Here is a 14539-nt window from a genome sequence, read left to right as displayed (position 1 = left end):
CAGCAGCCAAGGGCCAGAGCTCAACCAGCCAGGACTAGGGAACTTCAGCTCCCACCTGCACCAGCAGCCACAGAGCCGACACTCTGGATCCATTACGAGCTGTGCAACTTGGCACGGATGTGAGGTTGTGCAAGTGTCTCTGTGTGTGAACTGACGTTTTCTTTATACAGCATTTGATGTTTTTTCCACTTGCCTGCTAAAGCTTTTCAGTGGCTGTTCCAGTCAGCCAGTTACAGTACTTTGTTTTGTGAAGAATCCTATGGAATGTGGTCTCTTCGGCAGCTGGTACATTTCCCTTCTCTCTGAGAAGTACCCTCCTATTCTATCCCACAAAGCAAACAAATGGAAGAAGCTAGAGGCTCTCTCCACCATTTCACCTGGTACCCCTGAAAGTTGCAGCCCACTTTGCAAATACCTATTTTTTTTGGCCCCAGAAGTAGAGGGATGTTTGTTGAGAAGTTATTTCTAATTTTTCACTTTTTGAAAATTACCCAGGTCAGAAGGAGGCACAATTGTGCAAATTCTATTTGATTACTGAGCTACCAGAACCCTCAGATTAAGTGACAACCATTTCTAGGGGACAAAGCATTTACTACTTTTATTTTAAAAATCACTGTAGAGCACAGCATTCTCTGGGTCAACATCTCCAAAGGGGATTGAAAGAGTCAGAGGTGGTTTTCAGCTGGTTGCAGGGATTCAGCTGGCCTTGGAAAAGGTCTAAACTATGAAACGCAACTGTAAAGTAATCAAAATAGTTGTGAACCTCAGGCTTTCCAGTTAGGACTGCTTGTCCCAAGATAATCTTGCTTAGAGTTTTTTGGGCATTGTGTGTCAAACCAAACCAAACCAAACTACACACACACACACACACACACACACACACACACACCAAAAAAAAAAAAAACAGACAAAAAACTACAGAGTGCAGGAAGAGTGGTCAGCTGAAGAGTCTGGTCTGTGGACACCATACCTAAAGATATTTTTTTGGGAAGGAAGCCTTTGGCAATCCTTCTAATTTGCATTCAGAGGAAACTTGCCACATTTTGCACAACAATCCCCCCAGCCAACACCACCAACAGGAAGGAAGCTCTCTCCTCAGTGTCTGTAGGTTTATTTCAAAATGCTATGGAAATAGCAGCTGCCAGGGCAAGGAGAAATCAGACATGGAGAGTGTTTTAAAATTCTTGAGTAAGTTGGATCTCACTATCATGATCTAAAAAGGCAAAGACGAGATATTTGGATGCTTGTGTGCGGATGCACACAAACAGTAGGATATTTTGTTACCTAGCCACATTTTATTAAATTAAACTCTGGAAGAGCAAGTGGACCCCTGGTTGCTGCACATCAACTATTCAGTCAGACCAGCCACTACCACTAGCTCTGGTCTGGCGAGTGGTAGCAGTGAACACACTGCACATTCACACTGCTTTATACCTACAGAGCATGTGCACACTTGTGATTTCCTGTGACCTTTACACACCTATTAAAAATAACCCCCTTTCACAGATTTTGAAAACTGAGGCTTGGAGGATAAATGACTCGCCCAATGGGAAAGTGCCAGAACTAGACCAGGAAGCCAGGTCAGCTGCAGAAGTATCCAATCCCAGGCTGCTTTCATTTCAAATGGGCACATTCTTCATTTTCCACTGCTTACCGTCACCTCTCACACCTGGTTTTGTAGGTGAGAAGAGAGCCTGGTAGGAAAATTATTTTATACTGCCCTTCTAGGAGGGTATTTACACAGAAGTGTTCCTTTCTTCATCAGGTTGATTTGGCTGCCTTATTAAAGTGAGGAGCTGGTGGAAGAAATGGAAACTAGGTAATGAGCCTAACCAATGAAAGTGCTGCCACAGATTTTCCACTGCTGAAAAGAAACACCAGACTTCCCAAAGCGTTTTCACTGCAAAAATGCCCACCCAGTTATTAAGGATACAGGATTAAGGCACTGTGTGGAGGAGAGAAACCAATTGGCAGTCACTCCGAGAGCAGGCTTGTGGGATTGGAGTGGTAAGGGTGGAAAAGTCAACAGAATAGAAATTCAGAGTGCAAGAAGGGGTCCAAATCAGAAGCAGAACACTTGATACGCATTTACAAAGAGGGTTTCCACCGCAGCTGGACATGCTAGGACCTCGTCTCAGCACACCACATTCTGTTCCTGCACATTGTTTCCTGGACTGTCAGGGAAGAGGTGCGTTTTCACTGGGGAGAAGGGCAGATACCAGAGGGGAGCCCAAGGGTCAAAGGCTTGCTAATGATTCTTCCCGACAGTCCATTCTGTTTTCTGTCAACGATAAGAAAATACATTCTAGCAAATGACATCCAGTAATGCTTCAATTGTCGTATTCTGTGTTCCAATATGCACAAAGAAATCCCTTCCAGATGCGGAAATGACAAGGTATTTACACAAAAAAGCAATCACTTTGTCTTGTGGAAATTTACATCTTGCAAAGGTGTAGAACTTTGAGGGCCCCAGAGACTATCCAGTTTGAGAAATACTAGAACGAGACCGGAAGTTTTTAATATATAAAATGCAAAGTTATCCTTTGCATATGCCAGCTTTTTGTGTGTCCATGTTTCCAAGGCTATGGCTCAAATGGCCCAATGCAGTACTATTTTATCTGACTTGGAGCAGGCAAGAAGTGCAAAACCTCCACCTTCAAGCAAGCTGGTTGTTTTGGAGATGTCTCATCCTAGGTAGAGGAATGACAGCTCCAGCCATGAACTCTGGGCCTTTTTCCTAGCATTCTTTAAATAGGGGATGGGGTTTCCTTGTCCAATAACAATTCAGGACATGCAACACCCCCTACATCAGGCCGCACCCTCAGACCTCAGTCTCTCTCTCTGCTCCATAATTGCTACCTTGGTCTTTGGCATGTCTGCCCTCAGCCCTGTTTGTTCTGCACGGAGGAGGCCGCTCTAGATGTGAGAAAGCAGGCACCCTTTCTCAGTGGTGGGCAGAGTCCTGGGTCCTGGTTCTTTGTTCTGGGAGGGAGGGAGGAGTGGCGACAGCAGGTCAACACTCTCTGTCCACCGTGGCTTTTGTTCTGTTATGGCCCAAAATGGAACTTCTTCCAGCCTGGACCCTTCAGTGCCAATCATCAGGAAGTTAGTCCATAATAACAGCAGCAGTGAATTCTTTGTTAATTATAAGTCACCAACATTTATTGTAAGCACATAAAGAGGCTTTAAAGTTTTGCTTTTTTAAAGGGGCTAGAGAAAGTCGGGAAGGAATGGGTACAGTATCTACATTTAGCTGAATCGCAGAGCTGTTAGCTGCTGCGTTTATCAACGGGTGCTCCTTTCTATATGTTACTTTGAAATAACAATAATAAATAAAGCTTCTGTTTTGAGCTTGGCCATCTAAACAGGAAGAATCCTAGTCGGTATTGGGGATAGCCCAATTCTTGGCATGGTCCCTACCTTCAACACAAGTCTAACATTAAAGCTGCTAGCTGTCATCAAAGAATTATCAACCATGTTGGTACCAGCTCAATTGTACAGTAATTACACTTTGTTTAGAGAACCAGAAAAATACACATTTATGAAAATGTGCTAGAGGAACCCTTCAATAAAGCAAATTTCTCTCGATGGCAATGGTCCTTAACGTTGTCATCACCTGTGGAACTTTCTGAACATACATGCTGGGCCCCACTCCAGACTTAGTGATTCAGAATCTCCAGGCATCTGTGCTTCTATAAAGGACTCCAGGTGACTGATGCAGACCCACAGTTGAGAAACATGCTCTTTCTTCACAGGATACACACAGTATTCAGTCCCCATTAACGAGACACTTAACATAACGCTTACTGACATCTGTCAGCTCCTTGGAGATTACTGACAATGTAACAAATCAAGAAATCCACTTCCCTGGCTGTGAGCATCAAGTGGGGAAGATAAAGTGGCTTGGCACCTTCGTGCCGTTATGGACACATCCAGAAGACAACCTGTCAAGAATGCCTTGAGAGAGAAGTGTGGGTCTGCAAACCTCCAGAGTGACAAGAACCAGATGCGAGGCCCACTGGCTTTCCAGGCTCCCCCAGGCCGATGACAGGCGACTGGATTGCCTAGCAGTTTGGAGACCGGCCCACCACCTTTTTTTTTTAAGAGCAGGGAAGGGAAAGTTAACTTGTGTTAGTGCTGGTTGCATAGCCTACCAGAACAACACAGATGACTATCCCTGCAAAACGATATCTATTGCGCTCCCCAGGTGCTATCCCTCTGCCCTCCTGTACTTTCCTTGTTTAGCAATCTTTTCCTAAATGCATGAGACAGATTGACTAACAAGAACAGGCTGGAAGCTGATGAAGAAATGAGTTCCTGGATCAAAGCCGGGACTACAGGACTGAGTTGGGAAGAGAAGCTGAAGGAGAGGGAAGGGGAAGGGTGGAGAGTGGTTCTACTGGCAAAACAAGGGGAGAAATAATTTTTCTGCTCAAATTTTCAAACCTTCAAATTTCCTATTGTATGGCTGTCGCACGTTTTATGGATTTTTAGGAAACTTTTCCACTGTCCTGAAAATGTCCTTTGAGTCCTAGTTGCTACCCTGACTTTACCCTGAGGCCTGTTATGCAGCTTTTCTGTCAAGAGACTCGCCTTCCTCCTTAGTGCTCCCTTGCACCTGGCCAGCAAATGTAATTGCTGAACAAATGCTGACATCAGTAGGGGTTACCTTGTGGTCATGGTAATGGTTAACCCCGGCTTGGCTTCAAGGGAGGGGCAGCACTACCCAACAGGCTGCTAGGTCTCTTGATGTAGGAAACAGTACTAGGCCTGAAGCAGTCCTATGGGGCAAGTCTCGTCTGCGGGACTGAGAGCCAGTGGAGGACAGGAAGGGCAGCCAGGGTCAGGGTGTGTTCAGGGTGGGTCGGTTCCCAGACTGGTGAGATCAACATTCTCTTTCCAAGGTTTAGGTGGACCCAGGTACTTTTTCATTAGTATTAATGTGTCACCTGGTACTTGTTGTTTTAGATGACCCTAGAGAATATCACGGATTTGAAAATGAATTGGTGTAGAGAGAGGCTCAGAAGGTATAGGCCACCTGGGCTTTCCTACACCTTCATGTGAGGAGAGAGCCTAGGACATTTTTCTTCCAGGAAAAGTTTCTGGTTTCCCTTTACAGACAGGTAATCCCTCTCTCAGAAGTCAGGAGCAGAGTTGAAATAAAGAAATGGAGAAAATAATGTTTTTTACATCACCCTGTGAGTGTGCCAAGCAGAATCTTTCTTTCGGGTCAGACATGTCTGCTTCCGTAGCCAGGTCAGGAGCCCTATGGCAGACAGGACACCTGGCTTCCAAAGCCTGACACATACAACCTCCTGGGTGAGACCCAGGAATTGCTCCTTAGAAGTAAACAGAAAGGGAATTGGAAATTACTGGGAAGTGGGGAGAACACAGGGATAACCTGGCCACGCCAGGAAAAGTACCAGCAGCAAAATGTGTGCCAGGGGACTGGGATTTACATGGAAGGGTAGTCATGCTTCCATTCCCTTCCTGTAGAAAGGTTCCCTTCCTACATGTGGAATCTGCTCTTCATTAACTCAGGCCCTGGAGCCAACCCAGAGAGAGAGGAGGAAGACTCCCAGGATTCTGGCCACAAAGGTAATCCCAAAAGGCAGCTGACGGAGGAAGGGGTGAGAACCAGGCTTTCTCATCCAAGTGGCCTGGACAGGTGCGCGGCAGGAAACAGGGCCACAGGCCGCGGGCATGACTTCGGGGGTGAGGATCACAAATCGATGACAATCCGGCCAGTCAAGGCATCCCAGGGTCGGTAACTGAACCAGGGGCCTTTCACCCACTGCTGGCTGTTTCAGGAATCAACGATGCGCCCAATCACCTTTTTTATAACCTAGCCCTGACCCGGATTCTCCAAGCAGGACACGAATGAAGACAGGGCATGGTAAAGATACATTAACAACCCAAATGTCCCAGAAAATGTGGGGACTGACAGTCTATGAGAGTCATGGGGAGGAAAGGAGAGGTCAGAGGGCTTCCGGGGAGCTGGATGCTGGGGGTCACTGGCCAGTGGGGGGAGTGTCCTTTGTGTGCTCCTACAGTCTCTTTTTAATCAGTTTCTCTAGTTTCCGGATGCGAGATGACTCCTGTTCGGGCGTAGGAGCCATCAGGGACAGGGAGCCAGCGCCTTCTGCCCCCGAGGGCGGGGTGGGGAGCCTCTGGCGGAAGAGTTCCAGCATGCTGCTCTGCTCACTCCTCTTCAGCCCCTGGGGTCAAAGAGAGAGAAGTACCCTGAAGTCTGGCCCCAGAAGGGCTGGGAAGAGAAAGTACAATTTCTGGACAGGCCCTTAGCTGAGGCTTTGCAAACAGCAGAATTACTATAGGCTGAGGATTAATACTTTCTTCAGGAGAGTTACCAGCCTGGGATAGCAGCTGGGAGAAAAGCAGAGGAAGAAAAAATGGTGACAGGAGAGGAGAGGAAGAAGCGGGTGAGAGAGAAGACAGGTAGGAAAGGTGGGGTGGGGTAGGCCTCCTGCTTTCCGCACTCCCTCTCCCCGCCCTGCTAAGCCACGCGTCGCTCAAATGACAGAGGAGCTGCTTTCAGAACCATGAACTCACATGCCGAGGACCCTCAGCCTCAAAGGCTTTTTAAAAGCAGGTTTGCAGAGTGGGCCAGGCACATGCACTTTGAGAAAGCTCCCTAGGAGACCATATCCCACCCCAGCTGAGAACTGGAGTCCGAAAAAGATGAACAGATGTGGACAAAAGAAGATACCAAGCTAACCTTCATGTCCAGTATCTTCTGGAAGGTTTCCGTGTTGCAGTCTGTAAGGAGTTTGATGTAGTTGTCAACGAACACCACCAATGGCTCATGAGGGGCCATCACTACCTGCCAAGGGAGAGAGACAAGATAAGGCCCTCAAGGAAAAATTTGCGGTTGGCAGGTGGAGAGCATTTCTCCCCCACTGCAAGCTGACCACAAAATGGATTCTGCAAGATTTCCCTGAGGAGCCAGCAACTGCCAACTCAGAAATGTCCTGATATCCTATTTCATATTAACATTGAGTATTTCCTAAATTTGCTGAATCATAAATACTGCCTGGGTGGTTTTGTTTTTATTTTTAATAGTGGTAAAAGAAACCCAACATAAAAATCATTTTAACCGTTGTGAGTGGACAATTATTTGACATTAAGTATACTGACAATACTGTGTAACTTTTACCACTATCCATTTCCACACTATTTTCATCATCCGAAACCCAAACTCATTTAGCAATAACTCCCCATTCTCCCTTCCCCCACCCAAGGTAACCATTATTCTGCATTGTCTCTATTGAATTTGCTTATTCTAAGCATTTTATATAAGATAAATCACATAATACTTGTCCTTTTGTGTCTGGCTTATTTCACTCAACATAATGTCTTCAAGGTTCATCTACGTTGTACCATGTACCAGCAATTCGCTTCTTTTTATGGCTGAATAATATTCCATTGCATGGGTATACCACATTACATATGTTTAATCATTCATCCATTGATAGTCACTTGGGTCACGCTACTGTGAATAATACTGCGATGAACACTGGTGTAAAAATATGTGTCCGAGTCCCTACTTTCAATTTTTGGGGGATAAATACCCAGGAACTTTCTGAGGAACTGCCAAACTTTTCCACAGTGGCTGTAACATTTTACATTTCTACTAACAATTTACAAGGGTTCCTATTTCTCTACATCTTTACCAACATTTTTTTTCCAGATTTTTAAATAATGGCCATCCTAGTGCGTATGAAGCAATATCTCAAATTTTTGTCCCATTTTTTAATTGGGTTGTCTTTTTGTTGTTGAGTTGTAGACGTTCATTATATATTCTGGATATTAAACCATTATCAGATCTGTGGTTTCCAAATATTTTCTCCCATCTGCAGGATGTCTTTTCATTTTCTTGATAATGTCTTTTGATGCACAAAAGTTTTTAATTTTGATGAAGTTCATTGTTGCCTATCTTTTCTTTTGTTACTTGTGCTTTTGGTATAAAATCTAAAAATCCACTGCTTATTACAAGGTCCTAAAGACATGCCCCTGTGTTTTCTTCTAAGAGTTTTACAGTATTAGCACTTATATTTTGGTCATTGATCCATTTTTAATTAATTTTTGTATATGGGGAGAGGTAAGGATCCACACTCATTCTTTTGCATGTGATTTCCAGTTGTCCCAGCACCATCTGTTGAAGAGACTATTATTTTCTTATTGAATGGACTTGGTATCCTTGTTGAAAATCAACTGGCCAGAGATGTGTAGATTTATCTCTGGTCTCTCAATTTTATCCATTAGCATATATGTCTGTCTTTATGCCAGATTTCACATTGTAGCTTTGTAGTAAGTTTTGAAGTCAAGAAGTGTGAATCCTCCACCTTTGTACTTGACTGTTTTGGCTATCTGGGGCCCCTTGCAATCCCATATGAATTTGAGGGTCAGTTTTTCTATTTCTTCAAACAAGAGTGTTGGAATTTTGATAGGGACTGCACTGAATGTGTACTCACCTCAGGCAGTATTGACATCTTAATATTAATTCGTCCAATCTATTAACATGAGATGTCTTTCCATTTATTTAGGTCTTCAATTTCAGCAATGTTTTGTAGTTTTCAGTGTACTTGATTTCCTTTTCAGATTTATCATTACTGGTGTGTATAACTACAACTGACTTTTGTGCATTTACCTTGTATCCTGCAACTTAGCTGAATTTCTCTCTAAGTTCTACTAACTTTCTTGTAGATTCTTTGGAATTTTCTATATAGGATCATGTCATCTGTGAATAGGGATAATTTTACTTCTTCCGTTCCAATTTGGATACTTTTCATTTCTTCCTCTTGCCTGATCGCTATGGCTAGAAGTTCCAGCACAATGCTGAGTAACAGTGATGACAGAGGATATCCACAGAGGGCATCCTTGTATTTTCCCCTATCTTACAGGGAAAGCTTCAGTCTTTCACCATTGAGTATGATATTTGCTGTGGTTCCTTTTTTTTTTTTTAAATAAATGCTTTTTATCATGTTGAGAAAGCTCTTCTATTCCTAATTTTCTGAGAGTTTTATCATGAAAGGATGTTAGATTTTGTCAAATGCCTTTTCTGCATCAATTGAGATGATCATGTGTCTTTTTCCTTTATTCTATCAATGTGGTATATTACACTGATTGATTTCCTTATACTGAACCATCCTTGCTTCTTGGAATAAATCCCACGTGGTCATGGTGTATAATCCTTTTAAGATATTGTTGGATTCGGTTTGCCAGTATTGTGTTGAGGATTTCTGCATCTATATCTGTAAGAGATATTGGTCCCTAATTTTTTTTTCTTGTGCTGTTATTATCTGGCTTTGGTATCAGGGTCATGCAGGCCTCATAAAATGAGCTAGGAAGTATTCCCTCATTTTCAATTTTTTGGGAGAATTCGAGCAGTATTGGTGTTAATTTCTTGGAATATTTGGTTAAACTCACCAGTGTAGCCATCCGGTCCTGGGCTTTTCTTTGTTGGAAAGTTTTTAATTACTGATTAAATCTCTTTACTTCTTATAGGTCTGAGGAAATTTTCTATCTCTTCATACATCAGATTAAGTAATTTGTATGTTCCCAGGAATTTTGCCCATTTTTTCTAGGCTTTCTAACTTGTTGGCATATCATTGTTCACAGTACTCTCTTATAATCCTTTTTATTTCTGTAAGGTTGGTAGTAATGTCCTCCCTTTCTTTTTTTTTTTTTTTTTTTTGTATTTTAAGTTTAATTATACATCATGGTGAATTCAACAACATTGTTTTTCATTCAAAATTGAAATTTTTACTAAATATATAAATACATTTTTTTGTGGCTCTTTTTTTAAATTCAGTTTTATGGGGATATATTCACATTCCATGGTGTACAGTCAACTGTTTGCAGTTCCACCATATAGTTGTGCATATATCACCACAATCAGTTTTTGAAAATTTTCATTACTCCAGAAAGAATGAAAATAAGAATAAAAAGTGAAAGTAAAAAAGAACACCCAAACCATTCCATCTCCCCCATCCCACACTATTTTTCATTTAGTTTTTGTCCCCATTTTTCTACTCATCCATCCATACCCTGGATAAAGGGAGTGTGAGCCACAAGGTTTTCAACTCACACTGTCACACCATGTAAGCTACATAACTATACAATCGTCTTCAAGAATCAAGGCTACTGGGTTGCAGTTCAACAGTTGCAGATATTTCCTTCTAGCTATTGCAATACACCAAATCCTAAAAAGGGCTATCTACACAGCACATAAGAATGTCCTCAAGAGTGACCTCTTGACTCCATTTGAGATCTTTCAGCCACTGAAATTTAATTTTGTTTCATTTCGTTTCCCCATTTCGGTCAAGAAGATTTTTTCAATCCCACAATGCCAGGTCCAGGAATCATGTTCTGCATTGTCAGGGAGATTTATACCCCTGGGAGTCATGTCCCATGTAGGGGGGAGTGCAGTAAGTTCACCTGCCGAGTGGACTCAGAGAGAGAGAGCGGGCCATATCTAAGCAACAAAGAAGTACTCTGGGGGAGACTCTTAGGCACAATTATAAGTAGGCTTAGCCTCTCCTAAGTAGGCTTAGCTTCATAAGGGTAAGCCCCAAGATCGAAGGCCCAGCATACCAAATTGTTAGTCCTCAAAGTTTGTGACACTATCAGTAATAACCCAGTTAGGGACGTCCAACATTTCCGCCTTTTTCTCCAGTTCCTCAGGGGGGCCCGGAAAATAATTTTTATTCTCTGTCCAAATTACTTTGGGATGTATTAGTATTTCACACTAACCTGTACAAACGTACCAGATATCACTTCTTATTCAAAATGCCATGTAACCTCCCTTTCATTCTTGATTCTAGTTTTTTGTGTCCTCTGTCTCTTTCCTTGTCAATCTGGCTAAATGTTTCTTGATTTTTTAAAAATCTTTTCAAAAAGCCAACTTTTAGGCAGACTTCCGGGAAATTGGCAGATTAGGAGAGACAGAGCAAAATTCTCCTTCGTGAAAAACAGTAGATAAAGGACAGAAAGCCCTTCAGAACAGCAGTTCCAGGGTTCCATCGGCCGGGCAGGGACTTCTACACCACATCATGAGTACGCAGCTGGAGAAGCCGAAAGACCACATTTAGGACGGGTGAGTGTTCGGCCCAGAACGCCATTGGGTAATGGGCGGTTGGAGCCAGCTGATGAAAGCAGAGGGGAGCAGCCTTTCATACCTTATGCACCCTTCTCAGCACTTGGCTGGGGTGATAACCCTTCGCAGACCTGCGGCCAAGAGCCCCCATGCTGGGGACTGGCAGTTGGAGCAGACAGATGAGCTTGGAAGAGGGCAGCCTTCCATACCTCGTGCAGCAGTTGGCTGGGGAGATAACCCTTCATAGACCTGCAGCCAAGAGCTCCTGTGAAGGAACTTGGGATTCGGTGGACTTCTGATAGCACACATTCTTCCTCCAAGGAAGCCCACGTGTGCACAGCCAAGAGGCAAGAGCGTCACATGGAAATGCCAGAAGCTCCTCCCCAACCCCAGGGACCTGCAGACACATGGCAGACAGAGACTGTGGGGCATTTGAGCTGGAAGGTGAGATGCTCAGATCTGCAGCCCCAGAGTACTCCACCCATAGCCTCAGGAACTGCCGGGATCACTGTGTCCTAGAGCAGATCCCTGCCAAATTGTGCAGGATATGACCCGACCCAAGGAGCTGGCAGTCCCCAGTGCACATGGAAAATTGGTGCACTGATTGGATTTCCACATGGTTTGGACCCCCCTCAGTACATAGAGGAAGTTGGAGGAGAACTGGCTTGAAGGTAAGACGTGGCTCAAGAGCACCATCTGCTGGTAGGACAGGAATGTGCACTCCACCAAGCCACTCCACCGAGCTGTAGCTATGCCAAATTATAGATAAATGTTCAAATAATCCTGTATATCCTAAAATAACCCTATCAAGGTAAGCAAATTCCAAGAGGCCAAAAACAACAGAAAATTATAAAGCATATGAAGAAACCAGAAGATATGGAAAACCCAAATACCCAAATTAAAAAGCCAGAGGAGGCACAGAATTTGGAGCAATTAATCAAAGAAGTATACACAAATCTCCAAAACAACATCAGTGTGACCCAAGAAGAGAATAAAGAAGAATTTTAAAGAGTAAATAAAAAATAGTAGATCTTATGGAAATAAAAGATACTGTTGATTAAATTAAAATATTCTTGAGACACACAACAACAGATTTGAAGAGGCAGAGGAAAGAATTAGTGAACTAGAGGACAGTGATAGAATGCAAAAGCACAAAAAAACAAATGGTGAAAAAAATAAAAAAATTTGAAATGGATCTCAGGGAAATGATGGGCAAAAGGAAGCATGCAAATATAAGAATCACTGGTGTTCCAGAAGGGGAAGAGAAAAGGGTTAGGAAGAGTATCTGAAGACACTGTTGGGGAAAACTTCCCAACCCTTCTAAATGACATAAATATGCACATCAAAGATGCCCAATGAACTTCAAATAGAATAAATACAAATACACCCACTCCGAGACATATTCTGATCAGATTGTCAAATACTGAAGAGAAGGAGAAAGTTCTGAAAGCAGTAAGAGAGAAGCAATTCACCACATACAAGAGAAACAACACAAGACTAAGTACTGAATACTCAGCAGGCACCATGGAGGGAAGAAGGCAGTGGTAAGAAATACTTAAAATTCTGAAGGGGAAAAATTGCCAGTCAAGAATTCTTTATTCAGTAAAACTCTCTTTCAAAATTGAGGGAGTGCTTAAAATTTTCATAAACAAATGCTGAGAGAGTCTGTTAACAAGAGACCTGCCCTACAAGAAATACTAAAGGGAGCTCTATGGCTGAGAAAAAAAAACAGGAGAGAGAGCCCTGGAGAAGGGCACAGATCTCAAGAGTAAGGATACTTAAAGGAAATAAAGAGAGTGAGAGGAAAAATACATTTGACAACTAAAAACCAAAGGATAAGATGGCTGATTGAAGAACTGTCTTCACTGTAATAACATTGAATGTGAATGGATTAAACTCCCCAATTAAAAGATAAAGATTGGCAGAATGGATTTTAAAATATGAACCATCAATATGCTTAGATCCAGAAACACAAAGAGATTGAAAGTGAAAGAATGGAAAAAAATATTTCACGCAAGCTACAGCCAAAAGAAAGCAGGGGTAGCAATACTAATTTCAAATAAAATAGACTTTAAATGCAAGGATGTCATAAAAGACAAAGAAAGACACTATATACTAATAAAAGGGACAATTCACCAAGAAGAAATAACAATCGAGTCTATGCACCCAATCAAGGTGCTCCAAAGTACATGAGACAAACACTGGCAAAACTGAAGGAAGCAATAGATGTTTCCACAGTAATCATAGGAGACTTAAATATACTACTCTCTCCTATAGATAGAACAACCAGACAGGATCAATAAGGAAACTGAGAACCTAAACAATGTGATAAACGAATTAGACTTAACAGACATATATAGAGCATTACATCCAAATTTTCAGGATATACATTCTTCTCTGGCACTCATGGAATGTAGAAGGTATATTCTACTATTGTTGGGTGGAGTGCCCTATCCACTAGGTCTAATTGGTTAATAGTGTTAAGTCCTCCATTTCCTTGTTTATCTTCTGTTTAGATGTTCTTTTAATTATTGAATATAGTTTATTGAAGAATCCAACTATTATTGTGGAAGTATTTCTCCCTTCAATTATGTCAATTTTTGCTTCTTATGTTTTGGGGCTTTGTTACCATTAATATCTTAAACTAATAACAACCGAGTTCAACCAGCAGCAACCAATTTTCAATAGGATACAAACTCTCTCCGTCCCTCTCTCTTTATGTTGTTAATGTCTCAGATTATCTCTTTATACATTACATTATATGCCCAATAACACGGACTAAAGATGATATTTTACACATTTGTCTATTAAGTCATACAGGGGACAAAAAGCAGTTATAAACAAAAATAAAATAATACAGGATTTTATATTTACCTATGTAGTTACCTTTACCAATATTCTTTATTTCCTGTTATGGCTTCGAGTTACTGTCTAGTGTCCTTTTATTTCAGCCTGAAGGATTCCCTTTAGCATTTCTCATATGCCAGGTTTTTTGGTAATAGACTATTTTAGATTTTGTTTATCTGTAAATGTCTTAATTTCTCCTTCATTTTTGAAAGATTATTTTGCCAGATACAGAATTCTTGGTTGAGTTTTTTTCTTTAAGTACTTTTAAATATGCCATCTGTTTTCTGGCCTCTATGGTTTTTAATGAGAAATCTATAATTTTATTGGAGATCACTTGTACGAGACATGTTGTTTCTCTCCCGATGCTTTCAAATCCTCTCTTTGTTTTTGGATTTTGAAATTTTTGCTATAATATGTCTTGGTGTAGATCTCTTGAAGTCTATCCTCCTTGGAGTTCACTGAGCTTCCTGGATGTATATATTCAAGTCTTTGATCATACTTGGAAAGTTTTCAACTATTATTTCTTCAAATACTTTTTATGCCCCTTTCACTCCTGTCCTTCTGGGACTCCAATGA

At 41.9% G+C, this 14539-nt stretch overlaps 1 protein-coding gene across 3 annotated transcripts in view; it reads right to left on the bottom strand.

Annotated features, from left to right (window-relative positions):
- Positions 1-3144: 3144 nt before the first annotated feature.
- VPS53 (VPS53 subunit of GARP complex) overlaps positions 3145-14539 on the bottom strand; it is a 175625-nt gene continuing 164230 nt past the window's right edge. For all 3 annotated transcript variants that reach the window (XM_037808182.1, XM_037808181.1, XM_037808183.1), the window contains 2 exons: positions 6737-6841; positions 3145-6218 (listed from right to left, as the gene is read on the bottom strand). In XM_037808182.1, the coding sequence (XP_037664110.1) occupies positions 6048-6218; positions 6737-6841 (276 nt within the window). In that variant the 3' untranslated portion in view covers positions 3145-6047. The remainder of the gene's footprint in view (positions 6219-6736; positions 6842-14539) is intronic.

This window comes from Choloepus didactylus, chromosome 18 (assembly GCF_015220235.1).
Source record: "Choloepus didactylus isolate mChoDid1 chromosome 18, mChoDid1.pri, whole genome shotgun sequence".
NCBI classification, from domain to species: domain Eukaryota; kingdom Metazoa; phylum Chordata; class Mammalia; order Pilosa; family Megalonychidae; genus Choloepus; species Choloepus didactylus.
Note: the sequence above shows the minus strand (reverse complement) of the source record. Positions and strands in the feature narration are given on the sequence as shown.